Source organism: Nicotiana attenuata, unplaced genomic scaffold, assembly GCF_001879085.1.
Source record: "Nicotiana attenuata strain UT unplaced genomic scaffold, NIATTr2, whole genome shotgun sequence".
Taxonomy (NCBI): Eukaryota; Viridiplantae; Streptophyta; class Magnoliopsida; order Solanales; family Solanaceae; genus Nicotiana; species Nicotiana attenuata.
Window position 1 is genome coordinate 32,077 of NW_017674178.1, and position 13,151 is coordinate 45,227.

General features: G+C 36.1%; 1 protein-coding gene across 5 annotated transcripts; it reads left to right on the top strand.

Moving 5' to 3' along the window:
- The first annotated feature begins 237 nt into the window (after window positions 1-237).
- On the top strand, window positions 238-12,418 carry LOC109218145. 5 transcript variants are annotated; one of them, XR_002066726.1, is made up of 8 exons: window positions 238-409; window positions 5,636-5,775; window positions 6,367-6,648; window positions 8,490-9,141; window positions 9,224-9,423; window positions 9,511-9,755; window positions 9,971-10,855; window positions 11,446-12,418. XR_002066726.1 is itself a non-coding variant. In XM_019382479.1 (7 exons), the coding sequence occupies exons 3-7, from the start codon at window positions 6,380-6,382 to the stop codon at window positions 10,759-10,761; spliced, it is 2,157 nt and encodes a 718-aa protein (XP_019238024.1). In that variant the 5' UTR covers window positions 238-409; window positions 5,636-5,754; window positions 6,367-6,379; the 3' UTR covers window positions 10,762-12,418. The 5 variants fall into 5 exon arrangements, 1 of the variants encoding a protein (XP_019238024.1); XR_002066727.1 differs by having other exon boundaries at window positions 5,636-5,754; window positions 11,407-12,418; XR_002066725.1 differs by having other exon boundaries at window positions 5,636-5,754.
- Window positions 12,419-13,151: the final 733 nt, after the last annotated feature.

Sequence of the window (13,151 nt, forward strand, 5' to 3'; positions counted from 1 at the left end):
AGTCCATTTTCTATATGGGATAGCTAATACTAATATTTTGGTGTAAAATCCGAGATAATATAAATAATCAAATATGAGATAAATACAATCTCAAATTCTATCCCGAAATTAATATTCATATGCCCGTAACCAAACAACCCCTAGTAGCTCAAAATCCATTAAAAGGGGCCATGGACGATGTCGTGTCGTTCACTGTTACTCCTACTAGTAATTAATCTGAAAAATTTTAAAAAAAAAAAATTGAAAAAGGAATATAACAAAATCAAAACCTTCTCCACAACTCTGCCGCTGCGCCTTCATCCCCTATTACTCCTTCCCCACGCAAAAAACTCTCATATATATTTTAGTCTTTGGCACTCTTCCTTTGTCTCCCTTTTCACTCTATAAGCACAGGAACTTCTCTTATGAGGTCAGTAAAGCAATCTTCAACTGTAAATATCTTTTTCTTTTTTTTTACATCATTTTTTTTGTTCTAAACTCTGCTTAATAAGTTAGTTTTGCAAATCCAGGATGTTACAGAGGCTTTATGTAGCTGATTTGAACTAATTTTTTGGTTGAGGTGTAATTTTTATTCATCGAATGTTATTTTGTTGTTCTGATTTTTAGTTTGCTCTGTTTTTGCTAGTATGTTAAAAACAAAATGTTCCCAGCGTTGTACTGAACATTTTCTGTGACAGTTACTTGCTCTTTCTGTTCCATTTTTTAAAATTTATTTCTTTTTCTTTTCACCTTTTGTTTTTTCTTTCAGTTTTACTAGTCATAAAATTTTGGGCGAGGTGGAGGCAGATATGTTTTTACCTATTTTTCGCTCTTATTTATTTGTTTATTTATTGAAGGCCTAGCCCTAAGAAAAAAATTGCTTGGTATTGGAATGAAATGGACTTTGATAGAGCGGAATGGATTAGAGGACTCTATAGCAGACTTTAGAAGCAGGGGCGAAGCCAGGAATTTCGCTAAGGTGCTCAATAATGTACATGTATGAAAAGTAATTTTGAGCTATATACACAACATGATATTTCGACAAAGGGTTTTCAACTGACCACTTTGTATGTGGTTATGCTACTGCTTAGAAGGGGAACCTTGGTGCAACAATAAAAGTTTCCGATGTGCGATCAGGTCGTCAATGGTTTAAGCCGCAGAAATAACCTCTTGTAGAAATGCAAGGTAAATCTGTATACATAAGAAGTAGTATTGGTCGGCCCTTTCACGGACCCCGCGCATAAGCGTAACTTAGTGCACTGGGTTGCACTTTATATAGCGGACCTTAGCTAATTCAGGATTGAGGATAGTTGATTGATTTAGTTTGGATCAGGGGAAGGAAGGGGAAAGGAGAAGTAGAGGTTGAGAAACATGGTAAGTTTTCGTACCGTGTCTTCAATCTAAAGACAGTGACGAGTGACGGCCTCCATGTTAGCTGTGTTTTAGGAACTAAAATGTTAGGTTTCTAAAAATTTATTCCTTCTCTAATGTCAGAACTGCTCTGGATATCATTTGTTATTGATGGTTTGCCAAAATTTCGGAGGAATTTAAAATGTTGCTGTAATGCCAAAGCTGTAATCAATCTTCCGGCTTGAGCTGCATTTTTATAAAGATCTTACATTCTTAGTGCCTATGAGTTGTCCAAATACATGTCTTTATATTTAGCTTTCTCTGATGCGGTGATGTTTGTGCTTGCTGTTACCTAGCCTTTATCATACACCTTAGCGATGATTTTACAGTCTTTTGGTACTTACTTAAAGTGTAATAGGCTATAAAGGGATCAACTTCTTATTAAGGAGGAGTAGGTGTGACATTGCAGGCGGGGCTGTAGTCAACTCTTAACAAGTATTCCATATAATGTTAGTGTTTTTCCTTCCAATTGTGTCTCTACTAGTGTAAGTATGCTCATGGAAATAGAATTTGGAATAAATACATGAAGTCTAGCTTTCACTTCATTTATTCCTAAATTTAATCTTTTCTTTTTTTGGGTTTTTTTTTGTGTGTGTGTGTGGGTGGGGGGGGGTTGTGGGTTCATATCTACTTGCAACTTGATACTTAAAAAAGTTTATTCCTAAGATTAATTGTTAAGTAAATAGGAGATAAAATGTAAATTTTGAACTTGACAAGGAGTAAATAAGAAGGGGGCTTTGGTTGAGTAAAGGTAGCACAATGATATGTGTTATAGGTGCACATCACGAGTTCAAGTCTTACTGGTGAATCAAGCTAGGTATTTAAGTAGAGAAGGATAGAGGGACATACCCATTATCCACCAAGTTTCGAAGCTGAAGTACAACAAAATTCACGGTTATCAAAAAAAACTAAGATTGGCCAAAGTTGTGATTTTCTTTTGCATTATGAATTTAGAAAGTAATGGACACCGGAGTCTTGTGAAAGATAAATCAGATCCATCTCACCTTCCTCTTAGGGGTTGATTTTGGTTGATTATTTCAATAGTTTACAAGGTTTAGGAGTAGTTTCCTCCATGCAAGATCTGTTGTTTACAAGGTTGATTATTGGTTCTATATATCTACTTGTAACTTGATCTTAAAAAAAATTATTCCTAAGATTAATTGATATGTAATAGGAGATAAAAATGTAAATTTTGAACTTGACAAGAAGTAAATTAGAAGGGGCTTTTGTTCGAGTAAAGGTAGTACAATGATATATTGTTGTAGGTGCACATCACGAGTTCAAGTCTTACTGGTGAATCAAGTTAGGTATTTAAGTTGAGAAGGATAGAGGGACATACTCATTATCCACCAAGTTTCGAAGCTGAATTTTTGGGTTTTGTGTGTGGGGGGAGGGTTTGGGGGAGGTTGTTGGTTCATATCTACTTGCAACTTGATCTTAAAAAAAGTGTATTCCTAAGATTAATTGTTAAGTAATAGGAGATAAAAATGTAAATTTTAACCCTCGGGGTTGGCCTCGTGGCAATAGACTTGAGCCTTGGGGTTTGCTCCCTTTCAAGGTCTCAAGTTCGAAACCCACTGGGTGCAAACAATTTCTGAGGGCCATCGGACTGGGTAAAACTTGAATTAACCGTGGTGCACTTGCGGGAAACTCCTTGCCGAGGGCCTGTGCACCCTCGGGATTAGTCGGGGCTCTTAGAGACTCGGACACTCGGTGCAAATCAAAAAAAAAAGTAAATTTTGAACTTGACAAAGAGTAAATAAGAAGGGGCTTTGGTTCGAGTAAGGTAGTACAATGATATGTGTTGTAGGTGCACATCACGAGTTCAAGTCTTACTGTTGAATCAAGTTAGGTCTATTAAGNTTATCAAAAAAACTAAGATTGGCCAAAGTTGTGATTTTCTTTTGCATTATGAATTTAGAAAGTAATGGACATCGGAGTCTTGTGAAAGATAAATCAGATCCATCTAACCTTCCTCTTGGGGGATTGATTTTGGTTGATTATTTCAATAGTTTACAAGGTTTAGGAGTAGTTTCCTCCATGCAAGATCTGTTGTTTACAAGGTTGATTAATGCTTCATATCTACTTGCAACTTGATCTTAAAAAAAGTTAATTCCTAAGATTAATTGTTAAGTAATAGGAGATAAAAATGTAAATTTTGAACTTGACGAGGAGTAAATAAGAAGGGGGGTTTTGGTTCGAGTAAAGGTAGTACAATGATATTGTTGTAGGTGCACATCACGAGTTCAAGTCTTACTGGTGAATCAAGTTAGGTATTTAAGTTGAGAAGGATAGAGGGACATACCCATTATCCACCAAGTTTCGAAGCTGAGATACAACAAATTTCACGGTTATCAAAAAAACTAAGATTGGCCAAAGTTGTGATTTTCTTTTGCATTATGAATTTAGAAAGTAATGGACACCGGAGTCTTGTGAAAGATAAATCTGATCCATCTCACCTTCCTCTTAGGGGTTGATTTTGGTTGATTATTTCAATAGTTTACAAGGTTTAGGAGTAGTTTCCTCCATGCAAGATCTGTTGTTTACAAGGTTGATTATTGGTTCATATCTACTTGTAACTTGATCTTAAAAAAAGTTTATTCCTAAGATTAATTGATATGTAATAGGAGATAAAAATGTAAATTTTGAACTTGACAAGAAGTAAATAAGAAGGGGCTTTGGTTCGAGTAAAGGTAGTACAATGATATATGTTGTAGGTGCACATCACGAGTTCAAGTCTTACTGTTGAATCAAGTTAGGCATTTAAGTTCAGAAGGATAGAGGGACATACCCATTATCCAGCAAGTTTCAAAGCTGAAATACAACAAAATTCACGGTTATCAAAAAAACTAAGATTGGCCAAAGTTGTGATTTTCTTTTGCATTATGAATTTAGAAAAAAATGGACACCGGAGTCTTGTGAAAGATAAATCAGATCCATCTCACCTTCCTCCTAGGGGATTGATTTTGGTTGATTAATTCAATAGTTTACAAGGTTTAGGAGTAGTTTCCTCCATGCAAGATCTGTTGTTTACAAGGTTGATTATTGGTTCATATCTACTTGCAACTTGATCTTAAAAAAAGTTTATTCCTAAAATTAATTGTTAAGTAATAGGAGGTGAAAATGTAAATTTTGAACTTGACAAGGAGCAAAATAAGAAGGGGGCTTTGGTTCGAGTAAAGGTAGTACAATGATATGTGTCGTAGGTGCACATCATGAATTCAAGTCTTACCGGTGAATCAAGTTAGATATTTAAGTTGAGAAGGATAGAGGGACATACCCATTATCCACCAAGTTTCGAAGATGAAATACAACAAAATTCACGGTTATCAAAAAAACTAAGATTGGCCAAAGTTGTGATTTTCTTTTGCATTATGAATTTAGGAAGTAATGGACACCGGAGTCTTGTGAAAGTTAAATCTGATCCATCTCACCTTCCTCTTAGGGGTTGATTTTGGTTGATTATTTCAATAGTTTACAAGGTTTAGGAGTAGTTTCCTCCATGCAAGATCTGTTGTTTGCAAGGTTGATTATTGGTTCATATCTACTTGCAACTTGATCTTAAAAAAGTGTATTCCTAAGCTTAATTGTTAAGTAATAGGAGATAAAAATGTAAATTTTGAAATTGACAAGGAGTAAATAAGAAGGGGGCTTTGGTTCGGGTAAAGGTAGTACAATGATATGTGTCGTAGGTGCACATCACGAGTTCAAGTCTTACTGGTGAATCAAGTTAGGTATTTAAGTTGAGAAGGATAGAGGGACATACCCATTATCCACCAAGTTTCGAAGCTGAAATACAACAAAATTCACGGTTATCAAAAAAATTAGAATTGGCTAAAGTTGTGATTTTCTTTTGCATTATGAATTTAGAAAGTAATGAGCTTGTGAAAGATAAATCTGATCCATCTCACCTTCCTCTTAGGGGTTGATTTTTGTTTATTATTTCAATAGTTTATAAGGTTTAGGAGTAGTTTCCTCCATGCAAGATCTGTTGTTTGCCTGATATGGTGGCTGGTTTGGGTCACTAAGATTACGCTTTTCAGGAAAAGTTCAGGTTAACCATAGCTTTGATCACAAGGTAGGTATAACAGAGTTCTTTTGCAATTAGATTACTTTTTTGACGGACAATGGTGCATGTCATGCATGAGGGGTGACCTATCTGTGTATGAATTTTCTTCATTGATTACTTAAAAAGCAGCTCATCATATCTAAAACCTAATATTGATATTTCTGCTGTTTTATGCAGGGTAATTCAAGTTTAAATTACAGTGTTCCTCTTTCAGCGTTATGTGTTCGAGACCTTTAGTGAAATGGGCCTCCAACTTCCTTCAACAAGTGGAAGTATAATATTATTTTCATCATCATGTAAGAATTATGTAAACTGAGGTAGCTTCCACTTGTTTCCCTAGTGATATCCTTGCTTTGTCTTCATTGTCTCCAACTTCCACCATCAAGATCTCCAAACAGCCCAACATGCTCTTTTATATTTTAATTTTTGATAAAGCGAATCCACATGTTAAAGCCAAATCAAGATTTTTTGGAGCTCATCTTTACATTCACCTCTATCTATAGGTCACTTCTCATGATCTTCTTATTATATACTTTAGTTTAGGTAGAGGATGCTATTTCCGTATTTCGTCTTATGTTTGTTTACCGTTATGATTTCTCACCAATTTTGTTGTATTTACCTTTTATCCGATCCTAAATGGGTTGGGTATGAGGCATAGATTGAAATGTTGTCTTCTCCTTTTCTAATCCCTGGCAATTATTGTATCGGGTGCTTTCAAAATGAAAATGCATGTAGATACCGTATTTAAAAAAATTAAAATTAAAATGCATGTAGATTATGTGGTCCAGTGGAGGCAGCTAGGCTTATTATCTTTGCACAATTGATTTCCTTCCCAAAGTTGATTATCTGTTGCTAGTTTGCTTGTAAACAATAGGCCGCCTAAGTAACAAACCTTACTAAATGTTCAGAATATTTTAGAAGATGGAGATAGTTGAGTCCATTCTGAACCTTCCCGTGCAAGATCCACCTGGTGAAGACTTCTCAGCATCTGATTTGAGTTGGACCAAGGTCGGAAATGTAGAACGTTATGATGATGTTGCCCTTATTCTTTATGATCGAGTTGATGCATTTATCATTGGAGAGTGTTGTAACGTGGAATTCCCAACAAGGTTTCACATTGAGAGGGGAAGGAAAAGAAGCAGAGGCAGCTTAAAGGATTATAAGCATGATGACTATTTGGAGTACAGGCTGTAAGTGCTTCAACAATTTCAGGATATATCATTTGCTATCTTCTACTCTTTTTTCTGGAAATGAATAATGTGGTGGGTCTGCGTACACACTACCCTCCCCAGACCCCACTTTGTGGTTTACTGGGTCGTTGTTGTTGTTGTTGTATTGAATAATGTGGAGGGTCTTGCTGACCTCTTTCTTTGTTCTACTAGTTTTAACAGTAAACTATGTGTTCATGAGAACATTTTGTTATTTGATCCCTTGGTGGATTAATTTAGGTATGAACTTCTGAACTAATGGACCTCAAGATGGAGAGTTCTTTGTAAATATTTGACTCTTGGAGGAGAGCACATGGAGAATCAAGGACGTAGAACTTTCCTGTTTTTGGACAAAACAAAAATGAACTTAAATGGCTAACTATGAGGATTTTGCTTAATTTAAACGCGATTCATGATGGAGAATGAAGCAATGTTCAGTCTTTCTAAGTAATTTTTTAGTGTACTAGTAAATTTAAGCTTCTTAAGTTTACTTTATGTAACAAAGTTTTATGTCCAATTTATTTTGGTAAATTCTCAATGTCTTGTAATTAGTTTAAAGGTCATATCATAATCCCGTATCAGCCATTCATGTATTTAGACATCGTTGGGGTTGAAGCTTAATAACCTTGTCTATGTCTAATCAAAGATAGCTCAAAAAGTTGTCATTTTTTTTAATCTAGTTGGAGTCCAGTATTGAAAGTGGATTGCTACTGCCTCAAAAAAGCTGTTGTTGGTCTTGATTTTTTGTGGATGTAAGGTGTGATTAACCTTTACCAAGGGCAAAACGTTCTCTCTTGTTCCTCCACTTATCTTTCTTCTCGCCTCCACCTCCACATCTAGAGGAAACTGGATTTAATTCTTCCATGTGATGATCTTAGGCCTTGGATATATACTCCTTGAGGTTTACAGGGATTCTAGATGATATGGTCTCATCCTTGAGGTTTCTTGATTAAAAAAATAAGAAAAATATTTTCTACTCTGAAGGCCTCAGTAAATAGCAATTTCGTGACTTCTATGGAGCTAAGAAAGGAGCTGCATTAGCTCAATTTAGCATCCCATCAACTTGCTTAACCAATTTGTTTTTAACTGTATAAAATGGAAATAGGTAATGACTGGAAAGGCTTCTGGAATTTACTCAGAATCCTAAATTTCTCCGAACCTTTTCCAGACCTTTGATATCTCTATTTTTTCATCTTTTTTAGCAGATTTGAGCTCTACTTTTTTTTTCCCATTTTTATAAGGGAGCTCTTCAGTTCTTCTACAACCTCGAGTATGGGTCGCTTCTCTTTCTTTACTTGTTTGTGGCTTCCTGAGCATTACTACCATTATGGTAAGGAAGAGAATTAATTAAGATTTCTCGGTCGCCACTATATTCCCTGGAATACTTTCGGCCGGATATGTTACCAACACTTGACTTCTAAAGTCTACACTAATTAGCGCTTTAGTGTAGACGTCAAGGTGCTAAGGCGTGTGCACCTTAACCGATAGATTCTGTCTTTAAGGGCACAACAACATATATATAGCTTAATTATCGTTTCCGTTCTTTTGTCCAATAAATTATTCTTGGTGTTTATAGTTACATTTTCTTGCATTACATTTCTATTTTTTATTTTTTCTATATTTATGCTTTTCTTAGCTAAAGCCCCTTTGGTGCTCCAACGCACTTTGGTGCTTTTTGCTTTTGACTACACTGATATGAATTTACAACAACAACAACAACGACATACCCAGTAAAATCCCACTAGTGGGTACACTGATATGAATTTGTCAGGTAAAATTGTTTACAAGATTCTCCTTCATATCTTGACATGCTGTTATTTCAGGTATTGGTGTTCCTTCGGCCCTGAAAATTATGGAGAAGGTGGCGATATTTTACCAAGCCGACGATATCGGCTTAACACTCGAAACCGAGCTGCTAGACCCCAGTCCATGAGGGGATGCACTTGCCATTTCATAGTGAAGCGCTTGTATAACCGTCCATCTCTTGCACTTATTATATATAACAACAGGCGTCATGTTAACAAGTCCGGTTCTTTATGCCATGGGCCGCTTGATAGAGATGCTATTGGCCCTGGTGCAAAAAAGATTCCATACGTTTGCAATGAGATTCAACAACAAACTATGTCTATGATCTATCTTGGCATTCCTGAGAAGAATGTTTTGGAAAAACATATTGAGGGTATTCAACGTTATTGTGGTTCTGATGCGAAAGTGAATAGCCTTGCTGCTAAGTATGTCCACAAAATTGGCATGATTATCAAAAGATCTACTCATGAATTGGATCTAGATGATCAAGCTAGCATAAGATTGTGGGTCGAGCGGAATAAGAAATCTATTTTCTTTTATCAGGATACATCGGAAAATGATCCATTCATCTTAGGTATCCAAACTGACTGGCAGTTACAACAAATGATTCGTTTTGGACATCGTAGTCTAATAGCAGTTGATTCAACATTTGGTATAAAGAAACTAAAGGTAATGAAGCATGGTGTCTCTTCCTTTTAACCTTGACAACATCTCACATAGTTCTAATTTCTTAATCTACGTAATTTTTCAGTATCCTTTGTGCACACTTCTTGTGTTTGATTCAAGACAGCATGCCCTTCCTGTTGCTTGGGTCGTCACCCACACAATTGCCAAGCCTGACGTGAGTAAATGGATGAAAGCTCTTCATGATCGTGTCCGTGCTGTCGATCCAACATGGAAGGTCAATGGTTTCCTAATCGACGATGCTGCAGCAGAAATTGACCCCATAAGGTAAAATTCTTGTGGTCTACTATTTCTCTATGTCAAGTTCATCACATAGCTCTATAACAGATTTACTTGATCTTGATGTCTTTTCAGGGAGATATTTTCATGTCCGGTTCTATTTTCACTTTGGCGTCTTCGTAGATCGTGGTTGAGAAATATCATCAAGAAATGTAGTAATGTTGAAGTTCAAAGAGAGATATTTAAGCGTCTAGGTGACACAGTGTACAGCATTTGGGATGGAAGTGATCCTTTTGTTGCTTTAGAAGAACTTTCTCAAGATTTTGTTGATCAAACGGCCTTCTTGCAATATTTCAAAGCCACTTGGGTGCCTAAATTTGGTTAGATCATCTCTCCGGTTTGTTATCTGGTTTTTTCACCTTGCAAAAAATTCTGTTTCAAAGAAAGAAGAAAAAGAACATCTAAGCTATCATACACAAAATAAATAAATTAGATCGAATCAATATAACGTTACTATATTTAAAGTATTTTTTTTGGAATCTTTTTCTATCTTTTTCCTGTATTTCCCTGTAATTTTTGTATTTTCATAATACAGAAATGTGGCTTACTACAACGAGAACGTTACCTCTTGCGAGCCAGGAAGCATCTGGTGCAATAGAAGCATATCATGTCAAGTTGAAAGTCAGACTATATGATGATTCACATCTTGGTGCACTCCAGAGAGTTGATTGGTTAGTTCACAAATTGACAACTGAGTTACACTCCAGTTACTGGCTTGACCGATATGCAGATGAAAGTGATTCTTTCCAAAATGTGAAGGAGGAGTATATTGCCACCACATCCTGGCATCGAGCTCTGCAAATTCCTGATGATGCTGTGACCTTGGATAACAAGGATAACTCCTTCGCAAATGTTTTGAGCCAGAAAGACAACAGTAAAACACACCTAGTTTGGAATCCTGGATCAGAATTTGCCCATTGTGATTGTGAATGGTCAATGCAAGGAAATATGTGCAAGCATATTATTAAAGTCAATATGATATGTGGGAATCTTCAATCATGTCGACCTTCTATGTCATTTCAATCATTTAATGAGGTTCTAGTGAGTCTAACGAGAAAACCGGTGGATGATTCAATGGCACTGGATCTGTCAACAGCATGGACACACCAGATGCTTGATCAAATTCGGAAGCTAGTTGAGCTAAACCAGTCTCATGATATTGGCACCATAGTAAATAATATGCCTTTGAGATGGGTCGCTAAGAAGGGCAGAACATCTGTTGGTAGACCATCAGCTATTGCTCTCCCCTCCAGCGCCAACAACAGTTTAATTCGTTCAACTGCTAAAAAGAATCGAAAGAGGAAGAGATTATCAAGATTACGGTGATCTCTTGTGGAGGACAGAAATATCTCCGCAGGAACTATGCATTGGTGCTGTTCTTGGTATACCATGCAGCTATCAGCCCTAGCCGCTTCATTTGGTAATGGCTATTCTGCCCTTTATGTTTTCATTCATGACTGGGGGCTTGATTTTGGTTTTATTATAACCAGCATGATGTTGCCACCATCTGTTGACTCGATGGATGCCAATATTATCCAACATATCGAACTTCTGACTCAACTTTAAAGAATTTATAACTCTGATCTGTTGGAAGAATTCAATTGAATGAGGAATTATGAACTACTGATTACTTGTTTGGCATGATATTTTTCAAAAAGATTCTATCCTTTAGTCCTCAAAATGGTATGGTTTGTGTATTAAGTGAAAAATTCTATATTCTCACATCCTGTCTCCTTTAAAATAATAGTAACAGTTTTATCAGTTAAAGGAATCTGAAAGAAAAGTAGCCCCTGAATTTTTTTGCATTTTTCTGATTTATGAAAAAATTGTTGAGTAGTAGTTAATCAGCAGCTATCATGTCCTTCTCTTTTTGATACTTCCAACTGCTTGTTGCTATTGGTTTGTGTTCTACGCTTTCCATTCAGCATTTGCTGTTAGGTGAAGCCAACCCTGTGTTATTCTTGATACCAGAATCTATCTTATTTGTCATTGTTTGTGTCGGCTGACCAGACGGAAAGAAATACATGGTTGATTCATTATGTTCAGAGGCAGCTCTAACTTTCCGCTCTCTTCAACTGTTGCTCAACAGTCACTAGATGCATTTGATGCTTGGATTTTTGATAGCCGAGCAAGTTCCATGAAAAGTCCAGATACCGTTATCCACATTCATACCTTGTTCACTGGGTACTGAATTATCCTTGTTGGGAACAAATGGAGCAGTCACACCACAGGCAAGAAGCATCAATAGACTCAAAGCATATACGGTACCAATCAGAAACTGCCAGGATTCTCTCCTTTTTGTCTTTGGATGTCCTTGTATGCCTTTTATTTACAATTGAAGCATACAAACTGACCACTAGAATAATTTGTTCATGATACAACAATGTACATATGTTGTATATGGATTTTTCCATGATTCAGTTGAGGAAACAGCAGGTCTAATTAGGTGAGCACATTGATGTAGACAACTTTTTCTTGGTTTTATCAATTCCCTGTCTTGATTGGATTGTTTGCAAACAGCCTCTTGCGGAAATGTAGGGTAAGACTGCGTACAGTATACCTTTGTGGTCCGGTCCTTCCCCGGACCCCACGCATAGTGGGAGCTTAGTGCACCTGACTGCCCTTTTGTTGGATTGTTTGTAAGCGGAAAGTCATGAAACTTTTGTTTGGTAATGTAGATGAATATGTTAGCAGTACAATTGTATTGAGGATTGTATAGTGTAATGACATAGCTGTGTCGCTATCGTGCTGCCAGTGGAGTCGATCAATTTGAGAAGAAAGCAGTTAGGCAACTTTCAAATTGTTTTGTATCCTTGCTTTTATGGCATGGCATTGTACCATAATCTATAGCCAACATTTGCAGCAAGCAGGTGTTAGTTAAGCAGCCAAAGGTTTTTCTGGAAGACATTTCCTCCATACAAAATGTATAGGAATACTTTATTCAGCTCTCTTTTGTCCCTCTCTACATGGGAGCAAGTTTTAATTTGGCTTTCGCTGAATGTTGGAAGGTGTAGTAAAAGAGTTAGTTACAAAAAGTTGTACTCTATCAGTGTAATATAACTTACTATAGCAGGTTATTACCCGACTCTGTTACCTTGTCCTTAGTGGTTAAATATGTATGTATAAATAACAAGAAAAATAAAATTATTTAGTATAAATTTAAATAATGACACGTTTATTATTATCGTAATTTCTCCATCTATTGTCTTCTTCAAATATTGAGAAAAAAATTATGCATACGCCGTTGTTGATATGTAACAATTAGTACTAATTAAGATGGTCAGTGAATTGAAGTTAGTTGCCAATTATAAAGAGCAGTTATATCAGTTTGTTGATATTTGGACTTAGAAATTAAAGAATCACTGGTGTTCTGGCAAGTCTAAAATATAGTACGTCGTACTTTTTTGTTGTTTTATGCCATAAATAGTATTTTAAGAGTGGAACGGAATTAGACTGCGGATTCCAGGACTTGGCGAAATTTCCTCAAAATCGTCCTACACTACAGTGCTATTTAATGTTAATAAAGATTTATTTTTTACTTTATATTATATATTGTGCACAAATATATGCGTGAAATTAATTTTTTAAACAATAAAGTAAAATAAAAATAGATATGTGAAAGGGAGATGATGTGCTAAAAATGGAGAATAGAAACAAGAAAGTAACTGACATGAATGCAAAGTTAGTATTTTAACTTTATTGGATCTAAATTTTAA

Excerpts from the sequence above, each read along its gene's own strand:
- LOC109218145 (XM_019382479.1), top strand. The coding sequence starts at position 6,380 with ATGGAGATAGTTGAGTCCATTCTGAACCTTCCCGTGCAAGATCCACCT. Across the intron at positions 6,649-8,489 it reads GACTATTTGGAGTACAGGCT|GTATTGGTGTTCCTTCGGCC; the intron begins GTAAGTGCTTCA and ends CTGTTATTTCAG. Across the intron at positions 9,756-9,970 it reads CACTTGGGTGCCTAAATTTG|AAATGTGGCTTACTACAACG; the intron begins GTTAGATCATCT and ends TTCATAATACAG.